This window comes from Mustela erminea, chromosome 13 (assembly GCF_009829155.1).
Source record: "Mustela erminea isolate mMusErm1 chromosome 13, mMusErm1.Pri, whole genome shotgun sequence".
NCBI lineage: Eukaryota > Metazoa > Chordata > Mammalia > Carnivora > Mustelidae > Mustela > Mustela erminea.
The window spans coordinates 27,671,047-27,694,153 of record NC_045626.1 but is presented as its reverse complement, the minus strand read 5'-3'; the positions used below and the strand labels follow the sequence as shown (position 1 = coordinate 27,694,153).

Genomic DNA, 23,107 nt, shown 5'->3' with positions numbered 1-23,107 from the left:
ATGTCTGGTTCCTTAACTGGGTATGTTTTCTATGCCTAAAACAGCACGTAGCAGATATTCAACAAATATTAGTTGAAAGAATGAATGAATGACTGAATGAATGAATGAACACCATTCCAGCTCCAACATTCAAAGATTATAACTTCCTATCAATAAAAATCAACACTTGAAACATACCCAAATTACCTTTTCCCCTTTTGAAGTAAACCCAGCTTGGTCCTCCTGGAGCTCTGAACCCAGGGAACAGAAGTGAAACAGTCAGGGTGCTCTCCATCTGGTGAGCCCCAGCCTCCCATTCCTGGTGTCTGCTCCAATCCTGACGCCACTCCCATTGCACTGAGATGCCCCTGGCCTCACCTGTTCCTTCTCCCTCCCCATGAGCCATTTTCAGGAGATGCTCTGATAGCCCATCAGCACAGTCCCTGGTTTGAATGTGAGTCCCTGGACTGCCTCCTCCTGAACAGCAACTGGCTATACCCTATCTCACACTTCATGCCGGTTCAAGGCTTTCCCTATGACATCTCTCACTGGGAAAAATAAGACTTCATTCATTCGCTCACTTATTCATTCAACACGTACTTATGTAGTATGTTGGAAATAAGGAGGCAGACAAGGCATAGTTCTCTTTTCTCCTGTGACACAGGCAAGCCATAAACAAATACGCTAATAAGTATATAATACACTGCCAAGTGGTAATAAGTACTATGAAAAAGTGAAATAGGCTGGGGGAGAGAAGGGCAGGGAGTGCTGCTCTAGGCCTTGAGAATGACCTCAGTGTAAGGGAATGAGTCACGCATCTGGGACCAACCAGTGTGAAAGGCCCTGAGGCAGGAGTGTGCCTGGCTTGTCCAAGGAACATGAGAATGTTAGTGCAAGTAAGAGTAGAACATGAAAGGAGAGGAGGTGGGAAGTTAGGTGATAGAAACAGCTAGAAGCTAATTCTCATAGACCATGGAGGCCTTGGTAGATCATGTTGTATTCCCAGTGTGATGGAAAAGGATTGAAAGATCCAGAGCCGAGAAGCAACGTGATCTAATTTGTGTTTTCAAACACTCGTTCTGGCTGCTGGGTGGAGAATATTCTGTAGGGGAACAAGAGTGGAGGCAGAATGGCAGGTCGTGGCAATTGCCCAGGTGATGCACAATGGGGGCTCCAACCAGGCCCTCCCCCACTCCCTGGGGGACTGCACCATTTGAGGCCCCGGTCTTCCATTAGAGCTCACAGGTTCCGTCCTCCATCCTTCAGTCTAGTCATGTGAGTCAGTGGTTTGCAGCCTTTGGCAACTGCCACCTGCAAGCTGAATGGGGCTCCCAAAGGTAGGAGTGGGGGGCAGGCAGGGATTAGGAGGGACCTAAAATGCCAGCTATAATGTTGCTCCTGTATTGACCACTTTAAGGACCTATAGGAGAATGTGCATGGTGGGAATGACATTATAGGAAAAAATCTTTATTCTGCTTTATCTTTTTAATTATGCACTCACAAACTCATTACTGTTACTGGTAATGCTTGCCACATACTGCCCCATACCCAGTGTGTCAACCCTGGGAATGAGAAAGAACCTCCTTCTAGGATATCCCTCGGAGTACGTGGTTCTCCATCCTCAGATTCTGTTCTCTGTGTATTTCTTGGCTCCTGAACCAGAAGGTAGGCTCCCAGCAGGCACGAGCCACAACTTCTTCGCCCCAGTCTAGTGCGCTGTTGGCACCAGCTGACAGATGAGCAGAGGGCAGTAAGATCTTCCAAAAAAAGCTTCCAGGGCTTTGGCACCAGTTGGCATGAACACTTGCCTTCATGAGGCTATTGAGCTAAAAGGGGTCTTGGAAGTCATTTATTCCAGCTCTGTGATTTTCCCGAGGAAGAAAGAAGAGAGGTGAAGGAGCTGACCCAGGGCCCACAGCGCCAGGAAAGGCAGGGGCAGATAGTGAAGCTCAGCCCCCAGGGGTGCTCCCCACCATCACCAGCCAATGCTAGGACTGTGCTGGTGCTGCGGACAAAATGCAGAGGGGATCGAACCACACTGCTTTGCAATCTTTGCAGCCATTCTAGACAGTAGGAGTGAATGGCAGTACTATCCCCATTTTGTAGGTAGAACGAGCAAGGCCAAGAACGCTGAGTGGTCCAGACCATATATTGAAGTGGGCAGGGAGTTAAAAAGCTGGGTTGTTGTTTTTTAATCCGTATAAAGGGAAATGTAGGGAAGAATATGATAATGGTATGTGGTTATAATGATATGATGTGAACATAATAATGACAGCAAGTAAATATGATCATGATATGACTGTCATTCGGAGGGATTTACTTTCTTCCATGTAGGGCCCGAGAACAGAATAAGGACCAGCAAAAGGGAGGAATGGAGTGTGGATCTGGGCTCAGTAGGAGAGGCAACTTTCCGATCTTGAGGGCTTTCTGAAAGTAGAGGGAACAGACGGGGGAGATGGTGGACTCTCGGTTCCCGGAAGGATCTGGGTCCAGACTGGAAGTCAGCCAGGCAGGGGTACTGTTCACAGATCCCAGACTCACAGAGGCAGTTGGACTGGATGGCCTTTGAGTCTGGCATTCAGTAGTTCTGAGCACAGGGAACTTGGTTTCGGGTTCCTTCCCTTTGAAACTAGAGTTTCTCCCACCCACTTGGCTGGAGGCATTCTCCCCAATAAAGTCATCCTAAAGGATGACATCGACAAGTCTGCCATCCCCCAGGATGGAATAAGGAGAAATGGCCTTAAGTCATGTGACTTCCGTTGGACTTGGAGAGACTTCCTGCGCCGTGAGATTGAGATCCTTGCTAGAGGATGTTGCAAGAACTCCTCTCTGGGTGATCTCTGGGGAGAAGGTGGATACCTATGGACCTCGATGCTGTAGATAAAGCAGTGTGGAGGCAGGGGGATGGAATTCATGACCTCGCCAGGCTCCTGCCAGCCCATTCCTGCTGTAATTCTGTGATAAAACCATTAGAGGACCCAGAGGTGGTTTAGCCTCATTTCTCCCATTCTGGTGACAGAACACATTTTTTTTTAAGCCCTATAAACCCTAAACCATAATTCTTTTACAGCAGAGGGAAAGACAGGATAGTCATGCACGGTTTGCAGCAGGGGAGCGGCAGGGAGAGGTTAAAGGAAGAAGAAAGTCTATTCAGATTGTGGTTGCCCTTTTCCATTCAGGTGAGGGTTGGAGGGTGTTAAACGTGAAGTTTGATGACCGAAAAAAGCAAAGAGAAAGAGAAAAAGGAATGTGAAAAAACTTAAGCCTGCAGTTTTCTGATACACAGAAGGGAAACCCAAACTCTGCTCATTATGGCCCACATTTATGGCCGATCATAATAGTAAATTACAGCTCTGCGGCCTCGGCCAGGACCGTGCCGTTCTTCCCATGTGCTTCCAATTTAGCGCGTTTGAAGTTGCCCTGGATATTTATTTGTAGGGGATTTACTGCGCAGAACGATTAAAGTTTGTTCTTGTTAGGAGTTTGGGGCTAGTTTTGGGGGTGGGGAAGAGGGAAAGGGAGAGTTAGCTAGAGAGAAGAAGGGGGCTGCCAGGTACCCCGAATGAATACATGTACATGTTTTAAAGTGCGTGCGCGCGCGCACACACACACACACACACACACACAAGGGCCCTTTGTTTTCAACATGGTGAGGGTCCAACATCTCTGACTGCCATTTTGTTTATAGGAAATCCTTTATAATGCACGTTTAGTGTTTCCATATGGAATTCTCATAGGACATTTCCCCGCACCACCCTCCTCTCCCCCCTCCCCTTTTTTTATTTGGATAAGGCAAGAGAAAAGGGACTGTACATTCCAAAGATTCATAGTCATTCCGGATCAAATTCAATGGATTTTGGCAAGAGTTGAAAAACCCAGATGCAGGACTTCAGCCTCCTGCTGAGCCGCCTCCAGCTGCGAGTGTCTGGTGGAGGCACTTTGTAAAATCATGAAAACCCTATTAAATTCATGAAATATGATATACTGTCGTTTCAGACGAACTTTCCATTGAACTGTCCACGAAGAGAGAATTCGGTTAACTTGCCGAAGAAGGGGGAAGCGGCAAGGCTGGGGCAGGGCTGGGAGGCAGGAGGCCCTATTGAGGAAAGCGCAGAATTTGCGCTGGGAATTTGGAAGAGCTGGCAGATTTCTGGGTGTGGGCAGAAGCCTCCTTCAGACCCCGGCAGCACCAGGCTTTCTCCGGGTTTGACAGTCCCCAGAAAGGGAGGTGGCCACTGCGATTCCTCTCCCCATCAAGGTGCCGAGCTTCCGACTGTGGTCCCCTTCCCCTGCTGCGATCGTTGCTACAGAGCACAGCAGACCCCTGCGGTCTCCAGAGGGTAATTACTCTCCAGCCCTTGTTTCAGAGCTGGGGGCCCGAGGGCGGTAGGAGAGAGACTGACTCACTCACCCAAGGTCCAGCACACTGAAAGTTAACTCAGAGCTCCTGAATCCCAGTTTAGTTCTTTCCACCAAAGCATGCCACTTCCGTGGATAAACAAGGCAGAGACCTTCAGTCCATCTGCCCCAGATCAGAGCTGCTGACAACGTGGTTTTTTGCATGAACTCATAGGCCGGGGCTCCCTCCAGCTCTGAAACAGTCTATCCTAAAGAAGTTGGACACTCTAAGTTCATTTCCTATTGGACTGTAATTCACATCATAAAACTATTGCATGTTTATTTTCAAACAGAGCAGGGTGAGGGCTCCCTGGAGGTTCATTGGTTTTGTTTTCTGGAAACCTCCACAGGACATGGCAATTGCAGGAGCTCACATGTATGTGCGGAGTTCGCCTTGCAGGAAGCCAAGTGGGGCCCTCCTTCCCCACATGTCTTGGCACCCTAGTCTGGACCCCTGGAGTGGAAGGGCACACAGAATGTCTTGGCCCACCTGTCATCCACGCAGTGGTCCCTGAAATAGGAATGTCACCCAGTCCCGGCATCTCTTACCTAGCTGCCAGGGACAGTGTCGTACATGGAAGAGGATGAGAATAAAAGCTGACTGATTGAGTGCTTAGAGTATGCCAAGACACTGTTCCCAGAACTTGGCATGAGTTGAGTGATTCCACTCTAACAACAATCCTATGGTGTAGTGACACCATTATCCCCATTTTGCAGATGAGAAAACTAAGGTAAACTGCCCAAAGTCTCACAGCCAACTAAGACTGCATAACTGACCTAAGTGACTGAGCCAGTATTTGAATCTCAACAGTCAGGCTCTAGAGCCTGAGCTCTCTCACTACCCACTGCCTTCCCCAACCGTTCCCCTGCCCAACGTACCCAAGCACAAAGACTTAAATAGCCATGGCAGAGGAGAAGGTCTTAATTCTTCTTCTCACCACCACTGGAGATACACTTTTTGAAATAAACATTTCACACTTTCTCCTTACCCTTTAGACATGTAAACAGTCCCTCCTCATGGGCGGCAGAAAGTCACTGATACTCTAAACCAGGGCTTCTCAAACTGTAGGGCACGTACACATTCCCTAGCGGTCTTGTTGAAATGCAGATTCTTAGTTGGTCTGTGAAGGAGCCTGAGGTTCCACATCTCTAACAAGCCTGCGGGCACTGCAGCAGTCCACGCAAGGCTGAAGGATATTTACCTGATTGCTTGCCTCCACCAAAACAGGCCCCCATAAGAAGGCAGCTGGAAGGGTCAAAGACATTTCCTCAATTTCTCGGCTGTGGCCTAGGCTAGCCCTCCCGCCACCAGTAGAGACACTAGATTCCACTGGGAGTCCTGGAAGGTACACAGTCTTTGGGGCCACAAGAAGCCCTGGGATTGAAATCTTTGCAGCAGCTGACACCAGCCAGCTGCCGCAGGACCAGAGAGTCCCAGTCTGTCTACGTCCCTAGCAGGTGCTGTCGCAAGTATATGCTGATCACTGGGGCCAGGAACAGTCGACACCAATGGCCCTCTTACATCCCGGCGAGAAGGCTGCTGACCAGAAGGAACTGGCCCAGTGTGGCAGTTCCCACCTTCTTGCTGGGGACTTTGGACAGACATTACCTTGGACACATAACTTTCCTGGTTCCATGTGTCTGACGTGGAAAGTGGGAGGATTGCATGAGACCTTTCAATCCTTCCTTCCCATCCCCATCCTTGAGTCTACAAAAGCCTGTATGGTAAATAAAAATTCAGCCAGCCGTCTGCCCATCTAAATGCTCTGTTGTCCTTGTGGCCAGTACCACACATCAGGATATCAGACAGAACCCATTTCCTTTCCAGTGGGAGGCTGAGCACCATAAACATAGGTCTCCCACGAACCCAGCTGCCCTATTCCTTGTCCCCATCTACATCTTGGGAAGCAGATGGAGAAGGCTGATTCCCCAAAGTCGCCAAGCAGGCTGCCTGAGCCCCGAGACTGGAAGGCGGGAGTCTAGTCCCCAGGGCTCTGCTTCACAGCCAAAACACACCGTATCGTGTTCCTGGCGGCTCTGAAGGCCTGGCGCAGCCAAGAGAAACAGGCATTTAAGAGCAGAAGGGGGCAGCATTTGACCCCTGGCCTCTTTGGTCTGGCTCCCTCTGACAGGGTGAGGCAAAGGGCCTGGAGAGGGACAGGGAAGCCCCATAGACACCCAGCCCCACAGAGCTGGGCTCACATCCCTAGCTCCCCGGATCTGGGTTTCAGACTATCAAGCTCTGTGGCCTTTAATGTTACTAAAACATCATTCCTTATAAGGGCTGGGCACAGAGGAGGTGGACAGTAAAGTGAAGCTATTCCTTTGAGTGACTGTTGTTAATGAATCAGACACTCCCCAGCTCTGTTCTCCAATCTCTGCAAGGGACTTGGAACCTGTATTATCGAACAACTGAAGATTCAGGGTTCTAGACCAGGGCTTTCCAGAAGAAATGTAAAACAAGCCACCAATTTGTATCACATACATAATTTTAAATTTTTAGTAAAAAGAAAAAGTTTTAAAAAGTCAACCATCTTAAAATATATTACATTTAAAAAATTTAAAAATAGCAAGTTTAATTAATTTTAATAATTTCTTTAATTTAGCCTAATATTCAAACTAGTGTCATTTTGACATGTAATCAACATTTAAAATAATTAATGATATCTTTTACATCCTTCTTCTTGTACAAAGTCTTTAAAATTCGGTGTGTGGTTTACATTCACGGCATGTCCCCATTTGAACTAGCCATACCTCAAGTGCCCAGGGTCCGCACGTGGCTAGTGACGCCTGTACCAAATTGTGCAAATATAGAACAGAAGACACCAGTGGGTACCAGGCCAGTGGTGGCAACAGAAGTTGGCTGGGGGTGAGCCGGGCTTAACGTTCCTATTATGTCCAACATCACCCCCCAGCCGTCCCCAGGAATGATCGCGTTAATAGCACTGAAATGCTGAAAATGCTCTTCTTAGATGTGGTGACTAGGCATTTCCTCAATCTTATGCAAAGGACAAACAAAAGGATTTTTGGAAAACTTTGCTATTTTTATTGATTTTTCAGCAGTGGACTTAAGTGAAAACAAGAGGCTAGCTATGCACACACAGTGTTAAGACCACAGCCTCCAGGACATCTTACTCCTACGCTCCTTCAGTAAATGTTTGGGACTATGACCAGTGGAGAGGCATTGGTCAGGGGCGGGGGGTGGGGGTAGTTTCTCAACAAATGAAGTACTTAGTGATGTTTCTTTCTTAAAATGTGATTTAAATGAGGACCTTGAATACCAGAATAAACCGCATGGGTGCAGGGTTGGAACAGATTCAGGGCCTGAAGGGGTCGAAGGAAGGGTTATTGCATGCAGATGGGTTATTTGCTGGTAGAGGGGACATTTGAAAGGGGTCGAAGGAAGGGTTATTGCATGCAGATGGGTTATTTGCTGGTAGAGGGGACGTTTGAGAAGCCCCACAGTATAGACGACTCAAGAACAGGGTACCAGGCTGGGTGATGCAAGGGCGCCAAGTTAGGAATGGTACTAACTATAGCAATGGGAGTTTTAAGTATAAGACATGTCAGAGAATACTGGACATCAGATACAAGGCTCAAGGTGACTGTGGCACAGGATGGGGGAAAAGCAGAGTGCACAGTCCTCATCCGTTCAGAAAAGGGCATTGCGGTTTTCTCTACTAACCTCACGGCTTGTTCAACAAGCTTTCTTTGGTCCTTATTTTGTTGTGAGGATTGCAAGGTTCTGCAGGTCCCTTTCTTGTCCCCTGACACCCTCATTTCTTTCTCTCCTGGACCAATTGCTACCTCTGCTGACAAAAGGTGGCAGGACAGAGGGGAGCACCCAAAATGGTGGGCTCAGTGACACAGGCCCATACAACCCTTGGCACCTTACTAGTCCCTTCCTTATAAAAACTAGCCTGATAGACTGGAGGCTGAACCAGATGTCATCTAGTGCTCAGTTCTGGAACTCTAGGCAACAAGCCAAGAACCCGACAGCCTAAGTCTTGCTACAAAAATGAGGCTCCCACACATGGACCTTATGGCACACTGTTACCCTGATTCCATCCTGGGCAATGGTCATGTCCCCCCAGAACAGACTCCATCCAGGCAACCACCCAACATCCCCGCTGCGTCACACACACACACACACACACACAGGTATAGCGACACAGGCACACACATGCACACATACACACATACACACACACAACAAATAGACACACATCTCCAGGTGCACACATAGACACACATAATGCACACACAGAGACACATACACCTAGATGTGCACGTAACCATACAGGCACACAAACACATACCCAGGTGCAGACACACACACACACACAAACGCACACGCATGCACACAAACCCACAGCTTCCTCCCTCTTCTGTGTGACTTTATCTCCAGAAATGAACACTTCTTTCTCCAAAGCATGGCCCTTTCCTCTTTCCAAACCCTGCCTACACTTCTAATCTTCTGCGAAACCTTTCTGTATTTATCCTTAAAATCTGACCACCTCATTGACTCACCTGTCTCCTCAACAGTGTTATCTACTTGTGCAACCAGCTTTTTAAACTATTTCCTTGCATGTGGCACCTGGGTGGCTCAGTGGGTTAAAAACATCTACCTTCAGCTCAGGTCAGGATCCCAGGGTACTGGGATCGAGCCCTACATTGGGCTTCTTGCTCAGCGGGGAGTCCGCTTCCACCTCGCCCTCTGCTGCTCCCCCTGCTTGAATTCTCGCTCTCTTCCTGTCAAATAAATAAATAAAATCTTTTTTAAAAAATAATTTAAAAATAAAATAAAATATTACCTTGCATATGAAAATAATAGTATGCTTTACAACCTTACAGTGTGTTTGCACACCTATTACAGTACCAAGCATGATGTTATGCAAAAAGCAGAGCTCATTTAAAATGAGCTGGAAAAAAAACGATCTCCAAAGAGTCATCATGTAGAATTAATAATAGTTAACATTTATTTTGCATTGAACAATGTGCCTAGTCCTACACTAATCACTTTGGATACAATACCTCATTTCATCAGTAACCCTCTAAGATAGGTATTACAGATTTTTTTATTAAAAAAAAAAAAGCTGGGAGATAGTAGATTCTAGAATACAAGGCAGTCTGATCTCAAATGCCACACTTTTGCCCCTGCACAAAACTACTGTCTGTCCATTTACCCATTACCTACACTGAGACACACAGACATCGAACGAATTACCTGAGGTCACAGGGTGGGGGCCAGAACCAGATACTGTCCCCACTGAGTGTCACTGCCTCCTTCAAGCTTGGTAGTTGAATTCTCCCTTCCACCTGAGAGAGGTCCTATATACAGGAAACAGCAAAGACTTTACAGCCAGGCAGAGCCTCAGTTTCACCTTTTGTAAGAAAGTAGCGCTGGTTACCTAGCCGGGCTGCCATGAGGGTGAGGCGTGAGGAGGACCCGCACGGGTTTCCTGGCACAGAGCCAACGTGCGGTTAGTGCCAGCTCTGGGCTCCTCTCTCCCTCTGGCCTTCCCCTCCTCCCCCGCCCCAATGCTACACACTCCTCAGCCTCGCAGGCAGCATCTTGTTCAGTTTGCCTGACTTTGTCCTTGGGAGCCGATACCAGACCAAGTGGGCTGCCCCGAGCATACTCATTAAGGAGGTTTTGCCCCCGGACGATCATGAAGACGCTGCAGAAACCGGATCTCAGAGCCGGTGCGGCTCATGCTTCATGGAGGCTCTCCCGCTGAGTGGTGCAGTTTCCATCCAAGAAAAAGACAACCACCCATTGCGGATGGGAGGAAAGCATCTGCTCCGGAAGGTCCCCCCTCCCCTGTTCACGGGGAACCTGTCCCCCTCCCGTAAACTCTACCTGTGCTCTCCAGTCGCCCTCGCCGGTCTCGCTATGGTGGCATGAGGCTAAATTAATTAATGTGTGTCAACCATGTGTAAATGTTTGGCTTGCCAAGTGCTCTTGATAGGTTTGAAATACTATCGGAAGCCGTGGAAGTTGGCACGGCTATCTGGAGCAGAATTGATCTCACCCCCAGGACTCCTGAGGTTGACTTTGGTTAATGGAGGCATGTGCAGATAGAGCGGGGTCTTCATTAAAAACACTGTGCGTGTATTTCAGACCCTTACTGGGGAACAGGGAGACAGAACGAAAAGGGAAAGAAAGACACGGCCGTGGGGATTCTCCTATGATGTGTCCAGCCCAAAGGGAGTTCCCCGGGGGTTGGGCAAGAGAGAGGGGGTGTCTTGTAAAGTGAGGCACATGGGGCTGGGTGGGTGTGGGTGTCCCTGGGAAGCAAGAATCCAGTCCTGTAATTATGGGTGCTTGTATCTGTGTGTGCACAGGGAATGGGTGGGCACGTAATGCCCTTCCCTAGACAGATTCTGCTTTGCTCTTGCAACTCCACAAGGCTCCTGAAAAAGGAGGCAGGGGGAGAAGCACCCTCACCCAAAGTGGGACAGACAAGGAGCTGGACTTGGTTCCATCACAGCTGTTGTATCGTAGGGGGTCAACCAGAAAAGTGGAACCAGTAGGAGATAATATATAATATATAAAGAGATTTATTGCAGGAAAATGGCTTATGTGATTATGGGGATTGGCTTGGCAGTTCCAACTCCGTAGCGAGCTGGAACTCTCAGGCACAGGGTGAAGCTGCTGTCCGCAGGTAGAATGACTTCTTTTCTTAGGAAAGCTTCAGGTCTGCTTGTAGGTAGGCCTTTCAAGTGATTGAATCAGGTCCACCCAGATCATCTAGGATCATCTAGGATCATAGATCCACCGATCCATGGTGGACTGTGATCACCTCTACCAAGGACCTGTATACCGGCACCTGCGTGGGTACTTGAGTAGCTGGGGACCACAGCTCAGTCACACTGGTCCACGAAACTGCCCATCTCAACCGCTCTGTCCTCCCACCACTCAGTCCCCACCTCCTCTACCATCAGGCCCCCCCCCACCACCACCTCCAGAAGCCTCCTGCTCTCGTGCCGTTCTCCACTGTCCTAGTTGCCCAGGAATGGTCCGTGAGCTGACAGCCAACCCCATCGAAACCTCGAACGGGTCTCCAGGACAGGTGCCTGCATGGCTTCTCCCTGTTCGTCACTTCTCCAGCAGGTGCCTGCAATGGCCTCCTACCTGCTCTCCCTGCATCCAAACCCTCATTGCCAGGAGAGGTATCTCTAAGCTCCATACCTGGTCTCACTCTTTGGGGACTGAGACTCCTTCAGCAGCTGCCCACAGGGATCCTGTTGAACCACAGGCTCCTCCCAAGTGGCATCTGGCCTTATCTGCCTCTCTTCCCCTCTGTGCTTCCATGGCTCCTGGAACTAACCACACTGCCCACCTCCACACCAAGGCCCACGTTCTCCTCTGACGTTCACATGTGTCTCTGCCTCCTCACTGAAGACTGGCTCCCCCAGTGAGGGAAGCTCCTGCTCTGGGCTCCCTCTTCCTCTTCATGGGGATACTCCACTCTGGGACAGAACTACCCGCCTATCCTGGGTCCCCACCTCCAACTGAGCATTGCACCTCTCTCCTGCAGCACCCATCCTGACATCCGTAGGGCTCACGATATGTGTCCTGCAAATGTTGGCTGGGTTCGTGGGTGGAAGGCACCAGTGGGGTTTCCCCAGCACCCCTTCATTTGCTTGGCTCCTATGTTCTTCCTCTGCCTATAGTTCTGTCCAAAACTTACTCGGGAGGGTTCCTTCTTCTAGGGAGAAGGGAGTAGTTTCTTCTTCTCCCTCTCCCTTCCCTGTCTTCCAGTTTGAGAACTGTTTTGAGCCATCCCACTGTCATGATAAATTATGGTATACAAAAGTTACGGCCTGAGGAATTGGGGCCTGTTTCAGGAACTAAAAAAAAAAAAGCACAAGACAGTCCCACCAAGAGGGTAAGGCAGACAGGGTGAGAAGCGGGGCTGGATGCTGATCTGAGGCTTCAGGGAGCCTCCCAAGGACCCTCAGCAGGGACAGTCCCAAGCACATCTCAGGAGGACCCTCTGTGAGCAACAGGAGGAAGAGCCAGGAGAACAGCCACCTGGCTGTTTCTGGAATGCACGTCGGAAGCAATGAGGGGTGGACCTCAGCAGGGGCGGAAAGAGAAATCACCAAGATCTGAGGATCCAAATCTGGGATAAAAATAGGAAACCTGCCCATACAGACAGATGTTCAGACAGTTTTAAAGAACAAACTACTTTACAGCCCCAGACTTTCATTTTTTCAGCAAATACTGTTTGAACATGAGATCGGTTATAAGCCTAGAGACTTGACAGTAAAATAGGGTTCCTACCCTCAAGGGGCTTCACATCCAAGTGGGAAGGAAGGTTAGGAAATTAATGAGGGTGGGTTTTTGTGGGGTTTTTTTTAAGTTTTTATTTATTTGAGAGAGAGAGAGCACACATGAGCAGGAGGGAGGGGCAGAGAAGAGGAAGAAGCAGACTCCCCACTAAGCAGGGAGCCCATTGCAGGACTCAATCCTAGGACCCTGAAATCATGATCTAAACCAAGGCAGACACTTAACTGACTGAGCCACCCAGGCGCCCAAATTGGTTTTTTTTAGACTGTCAGGTGGTGGTAACATGCCAAGGAAGGTCACAGGTAAAAGAGGTGGAAAGTCAGTGGGGTAGAGGGTAGTGTGTGTGCTACAACTGAGAGGTGTCTGGAGAATGCCTGAGGAGCTGTGACTAAGCAGGAGAGGGTGTCTACATAGCGTGAGTGGCATGTGCAAAGGTCCTGGAGCAGGAGTGGGTTTAGCATGCTCTAGGTAGGGGAAGAGATGGTGTCAGGGAAGGAGCCAGAAGTCAAGTTGTGGAGGCCAAGTGGAAGCAGAAGGACTTTGGCTTGTGTCTACATGAGCTGGGCAGTCTATGGAGAGGTCTTCAGGAGAGAAGGGACTCATGCTACACAAAAGATTCCTTAGGCTGTACCAACGCAGGCACAGGAGGAAGCCGGGACACATATACAAGGAGACATTTGCTGCTCCCTTGGGTTCTGCCATGATGGGTGAAGGCAAGGAGAAAGGCCAATTCCAGATGTAACGTAGAGGTGGAGCTAATAGGAATTGTTGGTGCATTTGGGTGTGGGATATGAGAGAAAGACCACCCCGAGCATCTGGCTGGGTGTCTTGGTCCATTCCGGCCGCTGTAACAAAAACCATTGTTGTTGACCGGGTGGCTCATAAACCGCAGGCATTTATTTCTCACAGCTCTGGAGGCTGGGAAGTCCAAGATCAAGGTGCCCTGAAGGAGCAGGAGGCTGGCTGAGGACAAAGCAAAAGCTGGCGCCTTGCACCCCCCCCCTTCATCCGCTTAAGTGGGGGTAATATTCAATTGGCATTACAGCCCCAGATTCGGTGTCTGGGGAAGACCTACTTCCTGGTTCCTAGACCGCTGTCTTTGGCTGAGTCACCACATGGTGGCATGGGCAGTGGAGCTCTCTCTGGGGTCTCTGACAAGGGCACTCATCCCCTTTGGGAGGGCTGCTCTCTCATGACCTAACCACCCCGCAAAGATCCCACTCCTAATACCATCACACTGGGGGGTAGGTGTCGACATGTGGCTTCGGGGGATGCAAGCGTTCAGTCCATAGCAGTGAGTGAGTCTCTTTTACTAAGACTGGGGAGCCTCCCGGGCTGGTCGTGTCTGAGGAGGTGCAGCCCCTGAGGAGACACCCAGCACATCTGACCTTTTAGCCGGTGGAACCTTTTTTCCTAAGTGGGTCACCCACACCTTCCCCCCGCCTTTGCAGCTCACAAGTACCGTGGAAACCCGGAGACTCGGAACATCCTCACGCACCTTCTGATCAAAATGGGAGTCAGCGGGGACTCGCTGTTCAGTGTGTACTTCCCTGGTGTCCGTCATCTCTGTCGCTCTCCACCCGTCAGAAGGTGTTACTCAGAGCTTCCTCTTTCCTGTTTGAAATGGTCTCCCTGTGAAGAGAGAGACAAAAAGACATCTGAGATGTGGGGGCTTAAGAGGAGTGGGGATGGGGAGGGAGCAGAACCTCTTTACTTCAGGTGGGGTGGGGGGAGTCGATGGACGGCCCCCACCCCCCATATTTCTCCCACAGCTCTCTTGGGTGGTTGGGATTGGCAGGGGCGTGTTATGACTTGTGGGGACCCTAGGCACTTGGCTTTCATAGGTCCCTTTCTCCATAAAAAAATATTAAAAATCATATTTTATGACTGCATTGGTATTGAGATGAATATAATGCAGCCTGGATTATATGTGGGTTTTTTTCCTTTTGATTTTAAAAGGAATTAAAGCAATATTGTGGGCCCTTAAAAGTATCATGGGCTCAAGGCCCAGCATGTGCTATGCCCAGTAGAGAAGTGTCCCTGTGTATAGGAGGGGAAGAAGGTGGGTCTGGAGCAGCAGGGGACATCAGGATACCTGGGTCCCCGTCCGTACCCCTGAACAAGAAGCTGTGAGACCTGCGATCAGTGTCCCGGCTTCTCAAGGCTTCTGACTTCTCATCTTTCCAAGGGGAGTGCAGAACTTGACCATCTCTCGGCTGCCTTCTAAGCAAAGACTCCCCAAGATTCTAACTAAAGTGTGCAGACCTCAAGCTTCATTTTCAACTTTCTGACCCTAGGGGAAGGCTCTTCCCCCGCCCCAACTACAATATTAAACTTGTTTTCCTTTCTGGATCTCCTTCTCTCATCAAATCATGTGCTGGTGTGTGCAGCCACTGATTTCCAAAAAGCGGCCATAAAACCATAATGAGTATGGAGATACCAACGTGAAATGACAGAGAGAAAGCCATAAACATTCAAATAAATATATAAATATAAACAAGTCTATAAACCAAACCCAGGAGGTATTTTAAACACATAATGTAGCATTTATATCTCTTACTTTGCACAGCAGAACTTTCAAAGGAAATTCATTTAATTCTATTGCTCACACCCCCTAACCCCCATCCAGGAGTAATCGCTAATAACCCGCACAATTACCGCCTCCCTCCTGATGGAGAGTTCATTTCAGAAGCTCGTTCTTGAATTCATGATCATGCTGGAAATGAGCTGAATCACAGCGGATGTGACCACATGACGATCCCCTGCTTCCTTCCAGTTGGGTTCAGCGAGATGCCTGCCACAGCCCTGGCCCCAGCCCGCTCTGACGATTGCAAAAGTAGTTACCTCTCAACACCTGGCCAGATTTAAAGACCCTTGTCAGGAGTTAGGAAGAGGGCAGATCATTCTTGATGGGAGTAGGGAGCCCCCCCCCACCCCCCTTGAAGCATGACTGTGGCCCTCTCCCTCCAGAGACTCAGTGTATGCACAAGGTTCCCTCCCATTAGCCATCAGACTGCCTCACCAATGCCCCAGCCAGCCTGGGGGAGTTGAGCTGGGTGTCCCCTCTTCCCGCAAGCCCTCCACCCCAGCTCACTGTGAATGGATGACCCCCCCCCCAAGGGACTGCAACCTCTGGGCCAGGTTTCCTCAGTACCAGGAAAGGACTAGGATGCTGCGGCGTGTGTCACGTAACCCCGCCCCTCCCCACACCTGTGCACACCTGAGCACAGAGGGTAAAGGAGTCCCCACGTGAGGGCCCAGGGGGGAGAGGCCCTAGGCACCAAAAAGCAGTTGAGAACAGGAGAAGCAGCAGGAGGCAGGACTGACTGTAAGTCAAGGATCTAAGCCTCCCGTGTTCGTGGCCCACCATCCTATCAAACTTCACTTACAAAACACAAATAGAAGATTTTTGAACAGCTGAACATATTTGAATTATTAAGAATTTCAAGATGGTGATTCTATAGCATCACACCCCAAGTCTGGGGCCCTTTTAAGCACAAGACTATATACAGTTGCACAGGTCACATGCCCATAAAGCCAACTCTGGATAGATGGCAGCACCGTCCTAATCTTACAGGCAGGAGAACTCAGGCCCTGTAATTAGCTTAAAGTCATGGTGCCGGGATTTGGAAGAAAACTAAGCCTCACACTCCCGAATCTGGCTCCAGAGCCTCATTCTTTACCTTTTCCCTATGCTGTCCTTCATTCCACCAAAGCCAGCAGCCACGCCTCAGGGTGATCAGCACAGGACCATGTGACCTGGTATAAAAGACAAAAGAGAATGTGTACCCCAACCTGCACCATCGTGTTGACTCATGCTAACTGGCTGTGTGGCTTTGGGCAAGTCACTCAGCCTCTCGGAGCTTTAGCCCAACCTGCCACATGGAGGTACTATGAAGAAACAATTCAGAGTGATACAGGTACATTTATAGAGAAGCACCAGTGTCATCTCACATATAACAGACAGGTAGGAGGGATGCTTGGGTGGCTCAGCAAGTTGAGTGTCTGCCTTCAGCTCAGGTCATGGTTCCAGGGTCTGGGAATCGAGCCCCATGTTGGTCTCCTTGCTCCGTGGGGAGCCTGCTTCTCCCTCTGCCTGCCACTGCCCCTGCTTGCGCTTGCTTTCTCTCGCTCTCTCTCTGACAAATAAATAAATAAAAATATTTAAAATAAACAAATAAAATAAAAGACAAGTAGGAGAGCCTGACCAGAACTGGAGCTCTCAACCATCTCCTTCTTTTCCAGGCTTCTCCCCACCCCTCTGTAGGCAACTGACCCTGACCCTGAACGTCCAGGAAGGACCGTGTATGTGTTTTATAATGAAACTGCTCTGTGGCCGCACAGTAAGCAAGGGACAAGGCTGAATCAGTTTGCCATTCACGTTTCTAAAAGATGTCCTGTTTTCATCATCTTAATTACAATGGAGTTTTGTTCTGATGTGTGTAGTCCACAGGGCTAACTGTGTCCCTTAGTGATCCAGGACTCCCCCTGCCCAGTCTGACATCTGCACCACTGAGCAAATGTTTGCTGAATGAAGTCATCAAGAGTCTGCATGACAGGGCGCCTGGGAGGCTCAGTCAGTTTAGCTTCTGACCCTTGGTTTCTAGGTCATGATCTCAGAGTCAGGAGATCGAGCCCTGCCTGGGGCGGTCTGTAGGGAGCCTGCTTGCCTCTCCCTCCATCCCGACTCATGCACTCTCTCTCACCCTTCTCTCTCTCTCTCTCTCTCTCTCTCAAATAAATACATAAATCTTAAAAAAAAAAAAAAAAAAAAAAAGCCTGCATGTCTTTCCTCAACTGAGCTTATCAGATAAGCATTGACTTAAGGGGCCCAAATCTGTAGTAAGGTGAGAAAAAGCCTTGCTGATCCTCAATTTTTAGGTCTCTTCTGCTGAACTAGAATGACACATCACAAGTTCAGGAGCTTTCCTTTTGTCTTAGAGAAGTTTCTGTTTGGGCAAGACTGGATGGAAGATCGAACAGTCAGAGCCTTTGCGTTGGCTGCAGCGATAACTTTGGCCGACTGGGGGTGTGCGTGGCTGATTCGCTGTGGGTGATGCCCAACGGCCCCTATCTCTCGGGGACCCCTATCTCTCGGGAATAGGGGAGCCTGGATCACTGCCCACAGCAAGCCAGACACATCCAGGAATTTGCCAGAATGTCAGCTCTCAACTTCAGCCAAGACAGTTATTTCAAGAACTGTCAAAAGGCCATAGAGGATAAGATGGTCCGTGGTTTAGGAACATGTGTAAAGTGCTCAGCACAGTGCCTAGTACAAAGCAAGAGTCTGACTAAATGTTGGTCCCTGATGAATGTCATCTGTCTTGGGGAGGCTTCATGAGTGGTGGGATTTGTCACTTATTCCTTGCGGGCACTGGAGACTCTTGGCCCCAGAGAGGGACAGTAGGAGAGTTGAACCCTCTGATGCAGGGAGGGTGACAGTGGAAGAAGGAGCTTGAGGCAGGGCAGGGCGGCAGGAACACGGATTATGGAAAACTGAAAACCATTTTTACCTACTGCTCTGCTTCTCCATGGTCTGGCCCTGGAAACACCAGGAACAGAGTTAGCATAAGGTCTCTGGTGTAATAGGAAAAACATATCTACCCAGAATCACCCCTGCTACCTGCACCTTCCCTGGAGACCATGAAGCTGTCATGGGCACATAAGTAGGTCTTTCCCGAACAAACGCGGGTTCTTGCAAGAGATCAGAAGACATAAACCATCACTCAGGTTCTTTCAAAGAAGTCTTCTCTTGGATCACTTTTTATTTCTTGAGGCCAAACATCTTGCACTTCCTCGTTGTAAAATGCAGGCGCTCGAGTGCTTTCTCCAGAGCAAAAATCGGTTGACACTCCCCGTTGATGGATTCAAACATTTTGACTGAACTCATTCAAATTCCCGTCAGTTTAGTCAATTGATGTCATATCAAATATCTGTCAGCACAACCAGCCAAGTCGATTAGACACCTGGTCTTTTTAGTCAGCTAAACTTGTTACTTCTGAAAACAAAAATAAAAAAATCAAGATAAAAGTAACCTATCAATTTAGCGACGGACTAATAACTTCCATCAAAAAAAATACATTTTTGTCGAACTACTTTGATTTTTTTTTTTCCCACTGTATCTACTAAATCAATCAGTCGTGCGTGGGGTGGGAGGATATTGATCAGATGTGCCGCTTGCTGAACAAGCAGGGAGGTGAACATGAGAAATGAAACCATCGAAAAGATTCCCTCAAACCGGCCACTACTCAGTCATCCACAATAACAATGAGAAATGCGATCCTGCAAGATGGATGACAGGTAGTCCCTAATCACAACAATTTGGTGCACTGACGAGCATTTTTTCTATTCTTTCTAGAAACTCACCTTCCCATCTCGTTGGTCTGTAACTGGTAAGAAAATGGGTGTGACCGCCCAGGGAGTGCTGATTTGCATCCCCAGTTGCCTGTCAGGCACCAACAAGCTGATGGCCCATTCACCGAAAAACAAAAGTTAATTGTATTTATTTGAGGTTCCCTTGAGTGTTATATTATACTGAATTAATTCTAAAAGATATGGTGCCTTCCCAAGTCCAGAGGGTTATGATAAATTCAGTGTTTGACTCGGTCTGTATTAGACCTGAACTAAAGAGTTAAAATCCATTTCTTTGTTTAAACTGAAACCATTCAGCCTGGCCTTTGGCACCATCCTTCTGTACCTTTACCCCTCTCTCAAGCCTCACCCTTTCCCAGCCCCCACCACCACCTTACAGCCCCTCCCCAGGATGCCTGGAGCCTTGATACCATTCCAGAGCTCTCCCTGCAGGGGCAGTCACTCCATAGATCAAGTCACACGAAGGGATCTTGGACTCACTGTGCTAAACCTTTCCAAGGGTGCTTGTTCTTCAAAAAAGGATACCTGAAGAGGTCTGTGTTTAGTTCAAAGGAGTGAATCACTAATGGTATAATTTCAGATGCCAGGTAACTGGAGAGAGTCCAAGTGTCAGCAGACATGGTTTTAACAAAGCCAAGTATTGTGGAGAGCCATCTTGCTTGGAGAATCAGAACACATTCACTCTCAAGTGTATTCATGCAGAATTAAGTGGCCCACTTTTGCCCATTTCAGATTTTTCACTGGTCACATTTTCTCCTGGTCATAGGCATTTCTGCAACAGGAATAAGCTGATTATTTATTGCTAGTCACTCACCACCTACAATTCACTTTTCCAATTTTCCGTGTTGCCTGCACCGTGCCACTTTGTCAATCCCTGCTGTTTATTGACTGCGTTCTGATGGCTGGGGTAAACAAATTACCTCAAGAATGACGGGAGCAAAAAGGGCATCGCTCCTGGCTTCTAATGATGCAACTGGTGTGGAATCCAATTGGTCCTAATGTCAGGAGACAATTCATTATCACGACGGTGGAGTTTGCCATAACACATCCTATAGGTGACAAAATTGTGTATGTATCTACTAGCGACCTTTTCTTATTCTCAGTAAACATCAGGTAATATTAGATCAAATGATTTTGCAGATAAAACACTCCCAAATTTCAAAGTCCCCTCCTTTAAAACCCGCTGAAAATACACAGCACAATAACAACTCTGCTTTATAAATGCATTAAAAGCATCAATAACCAGGAAGTTCACATTCTTGCATTAGGCCAGAGGGCAATTGTAAGATCTATGGCAAGTTCTTGCACCATCTAGACTCAAATCTGTCCTTAGCTCAGGGGTCTTCAAATTCCTTTATTGTGCAGTTCTACCAGAAAGAATGCTTTTAAGTAGGTACCCCCAGTGCATTTAATTACAAATTATATTTATGTACTTACATCAGCCAGTATGTCAAGGCACAATACAGAGAGAGTCATCTTTAATGACAGTAAATGTAAATCCTTTTTAAAGTAGACTTCATAATTTGGACATTTCGGGGGCCTAGTTCTTGTCATGGCTAATTCGATTGTCATTGCCTTTACTTTCTTTTTTTTTTTTTTTAAGATGTCATTTATTTATCTGACAGAGATCACAAGTAGGCAGAAAGCAGGCAGAGACAGGGAGGAGGAAGCAGGCTTCCAGCTGAGCAGAGAGCCCAATGTGGGGCTCGATCCCAGGACCCTGGGATCATGACCTGAGACGAAGGCAGAGGCTTAACCCACTGAGCCACCCAGGCTCCCCTGCCTTTACTTTCTTATGTGGCTGCAAGAATTGGAACATAAGCACAACTGAGGAAGCATCACCCCAGCACCCTCCTGTGACTTATTTGGGCTTTTTTAGTCAATCTTCCTTTATATTCCAAGGTTTCTTTGTAAGGATCTTGTTAATCCAGGTGTCTGTTTTGTGTATATCCTTTTGTACCATGGGAATCTGCTCTATTTCAAAGTGATAATAATACTAGTAACCAATAAAAAGCACATATCCAGAAAGTTTAACTCTAGAGGCTGCACAGGTGGCCACTAACCTCCTGACCTTCACCCAAAAGACACAAGATCCATACATGATACATGACAACTTGCAAAAGAAGCTGAACCAGAATGCCTTAAGTTTATCTCAATTTTTAAATAAAAATATACATAGGAGTCTAGTATTTTCTATCCACACCCCGGTGGACTGAGTGTCTGACATATTCCTCAGGATGAATGTCTCACTTTAGGAAACACTGGTTCTAGTTCACCTTAAAATACAGCATCTTTCATACAAATGGCTGACAGACACATGAAAAGATGTTCGTCATCACTAGCCATCAGGGAGATTCAAATCAAAACCACATTGAGATACCACCTTACACCAGTCAGAATGGCCAAAATCAACAAGACAGTAACAGCAAGTGTTGGAGAGGATGTGGAGAAGGGAGAAGCCTCTTACACTGTTGGTGGGAATGCAAGTTGGTGCAGCCACTTTGGAAAACAGTGTGGAGATTCCTTAAGAAATTAAAAATAGAACTTCCCTATGACCCTGCCATTGCACTACTGGGTATTTAACCCAAAGATACAGAGGTAGTGAAAAGAAGGCCTATCTCTACCCCAATGTTCATAGAAGCAATGGCCACATTCACCAAACTGGGGAAAGAACCAAGATGCCCTTCAACAGACGAATGGATAAAGATATGGTCCATATATTCAATGGAGTATTGTGCCTCCATCAGAAAGGGTGAATACCCAACTTTTGTATCAACATGGACAGGATTGGAGGAGATTATGCTGAGTAAAATAAGTCAAGCAGAGAGAGTCAGTTATCATATGGTTTCACTTACTTGTGGAGCATAAGGAATAACACAGAGGACATTGGGAGATGGAGAGCAGTGAGTTGGGGGAAATCAGAGGGGGAGATGAACCATGAGAGAGTGTGGACTCTGAGAAACAAACGGAGGGTTTTGGAGGGGAGGGGGGAGGGTGTTGGGTGAGCCTGGTGGTGGGTATTATGGAGGTGCATGTATTGCATGGAGCACTGGGTGTGGTGCATAAGCAGTGAATTTTAGGACACTGGAAAAATTAAATTAAATTAATTTTTTTAAAAAAAACAGCATCTTCTAGAGAGGAGGGTGGAGAGGTCCACTGAGACCAAGTCGGATTTGAAGTCCTGCCTAGCAGTTTGGGCATCATGGGAGCACTGGGAAGCTGGGAAGGAGTCTTTTGAAGAAGGGACAATATGATCTGATTTGCATTCTTGCAAGATTATTCTGAACACGCTAAGGAGAATGGGTTGTGGGGCATACACAGGAGGGGTACACGGGAGGTAGAGCAGGAGAAAGGATAATGGCCTGAATTAAGGCTGCAGCCTCTAAAATGGAGAAAGGTGGGCAGATTCACAAAATAGTGAAGTTTCAGTTATTCATTAAACTTGCCCAAGGTTAAACAGCTGGTAGGCAGCAGAGCTAAATTTAGACCCCAGGTCTCCTCACTCCCGATATAGTGATTTTTCTTCTGATTTGCCATGTCAGGGAACACCTGGTCCCTCCGTTTTATCCTCCCCCAGGGAGATAGGTGATCAGGAGCGGAGCCCACACAGCAGCACACGGTTTCCAGCAGGGCGATGAAGGAAGGCAACTGGAGAGGAAACGCACTGGCTTCTCCAAATGTATTTGTCTTTGCAGGAGCCATGAGGGGGCTCCATGAGACTCTGTGTTCTGGGTATTGAGTCCCATGCTGAAATCCCACACTTTCCATGACAGCAAAGAGAAACTCCAAGTGACTAGTCATTCAAGGCCAGGCCTTAACTAAACCCAAAGCCCATCCTGCTGAAGGGTAGAAGGCAATAGGGAGGTACCAACTGGGGGGAAAGAGAAACAGACTCTTGTAATCATTCCTGCTTGGAAGCCCTCATCTCTTCTTCTGGACCATTTAAAACCCTTCTTCCTTTAAGCTAAAACATTAGCTCCTCCAACAATTCCTTCCAAATTACCCCTGCCCTCCTATCCCCTGCCGCAATCTCCCTTTTTTTTTTTTATTTAATTTTAT

General features: G+C 48.0%; 2 protein-coding genes across 23 annotated transcripts in view; one reads left to right on the top strand and one right to left on the bottom strand.

Moving 5' to 3' along the window:
- The window catches only part of SLC14A2 (solute carrier family 14 member 2), a 177,733-nt gene that overhangs the window by 85,936 nt on the left and 68,690 nt on the right, over positions 1-23,107 (top strand). The gene's annotated exons all lie outside the window — the stretch shown is intronic.
- LOC116572352 overlaps positions 1-23,107 on the bottom strand; it is a 54,310-nt gene that overhangs the window by 14,112 nt on the left and 17,091 nt on the right. For 10 of the 22 annotated variants that reach the window (XR_004278259.1, XR_004278265.1, XR_004278260.1 and 7 more), the window contains 3 exons: positions 19,574-19,820; positions 14,813-15,998; positions 13,729-14,308 (listed from right to left, as the gene is read on the bottom strand). Coding sequence is in view for 1 of the 22 variants with exons in the window: in XM_032311290.1 (XP_032167181.1) it covers positions 9,605-9,708; positions 14,175-14,240 (170 nt within the window). In the remaining 21 variants the exon portion in view is untranslated. Of the gene's footprint in view, positions 1-9,094; positions 9,130-9,604; positions 9,709-12,863; positions 13,522-13,728; positions 14,785-14,812; positions 15,999-17,394; positions 18,675-19,458; positions 19,821-23,107 lie in introns of those variants that run through there. The other 12 variants (XR_004278247.1, XR_004278248.1, XR_004278250.1 and 9 more) reach the window with 10 other exon arrangements.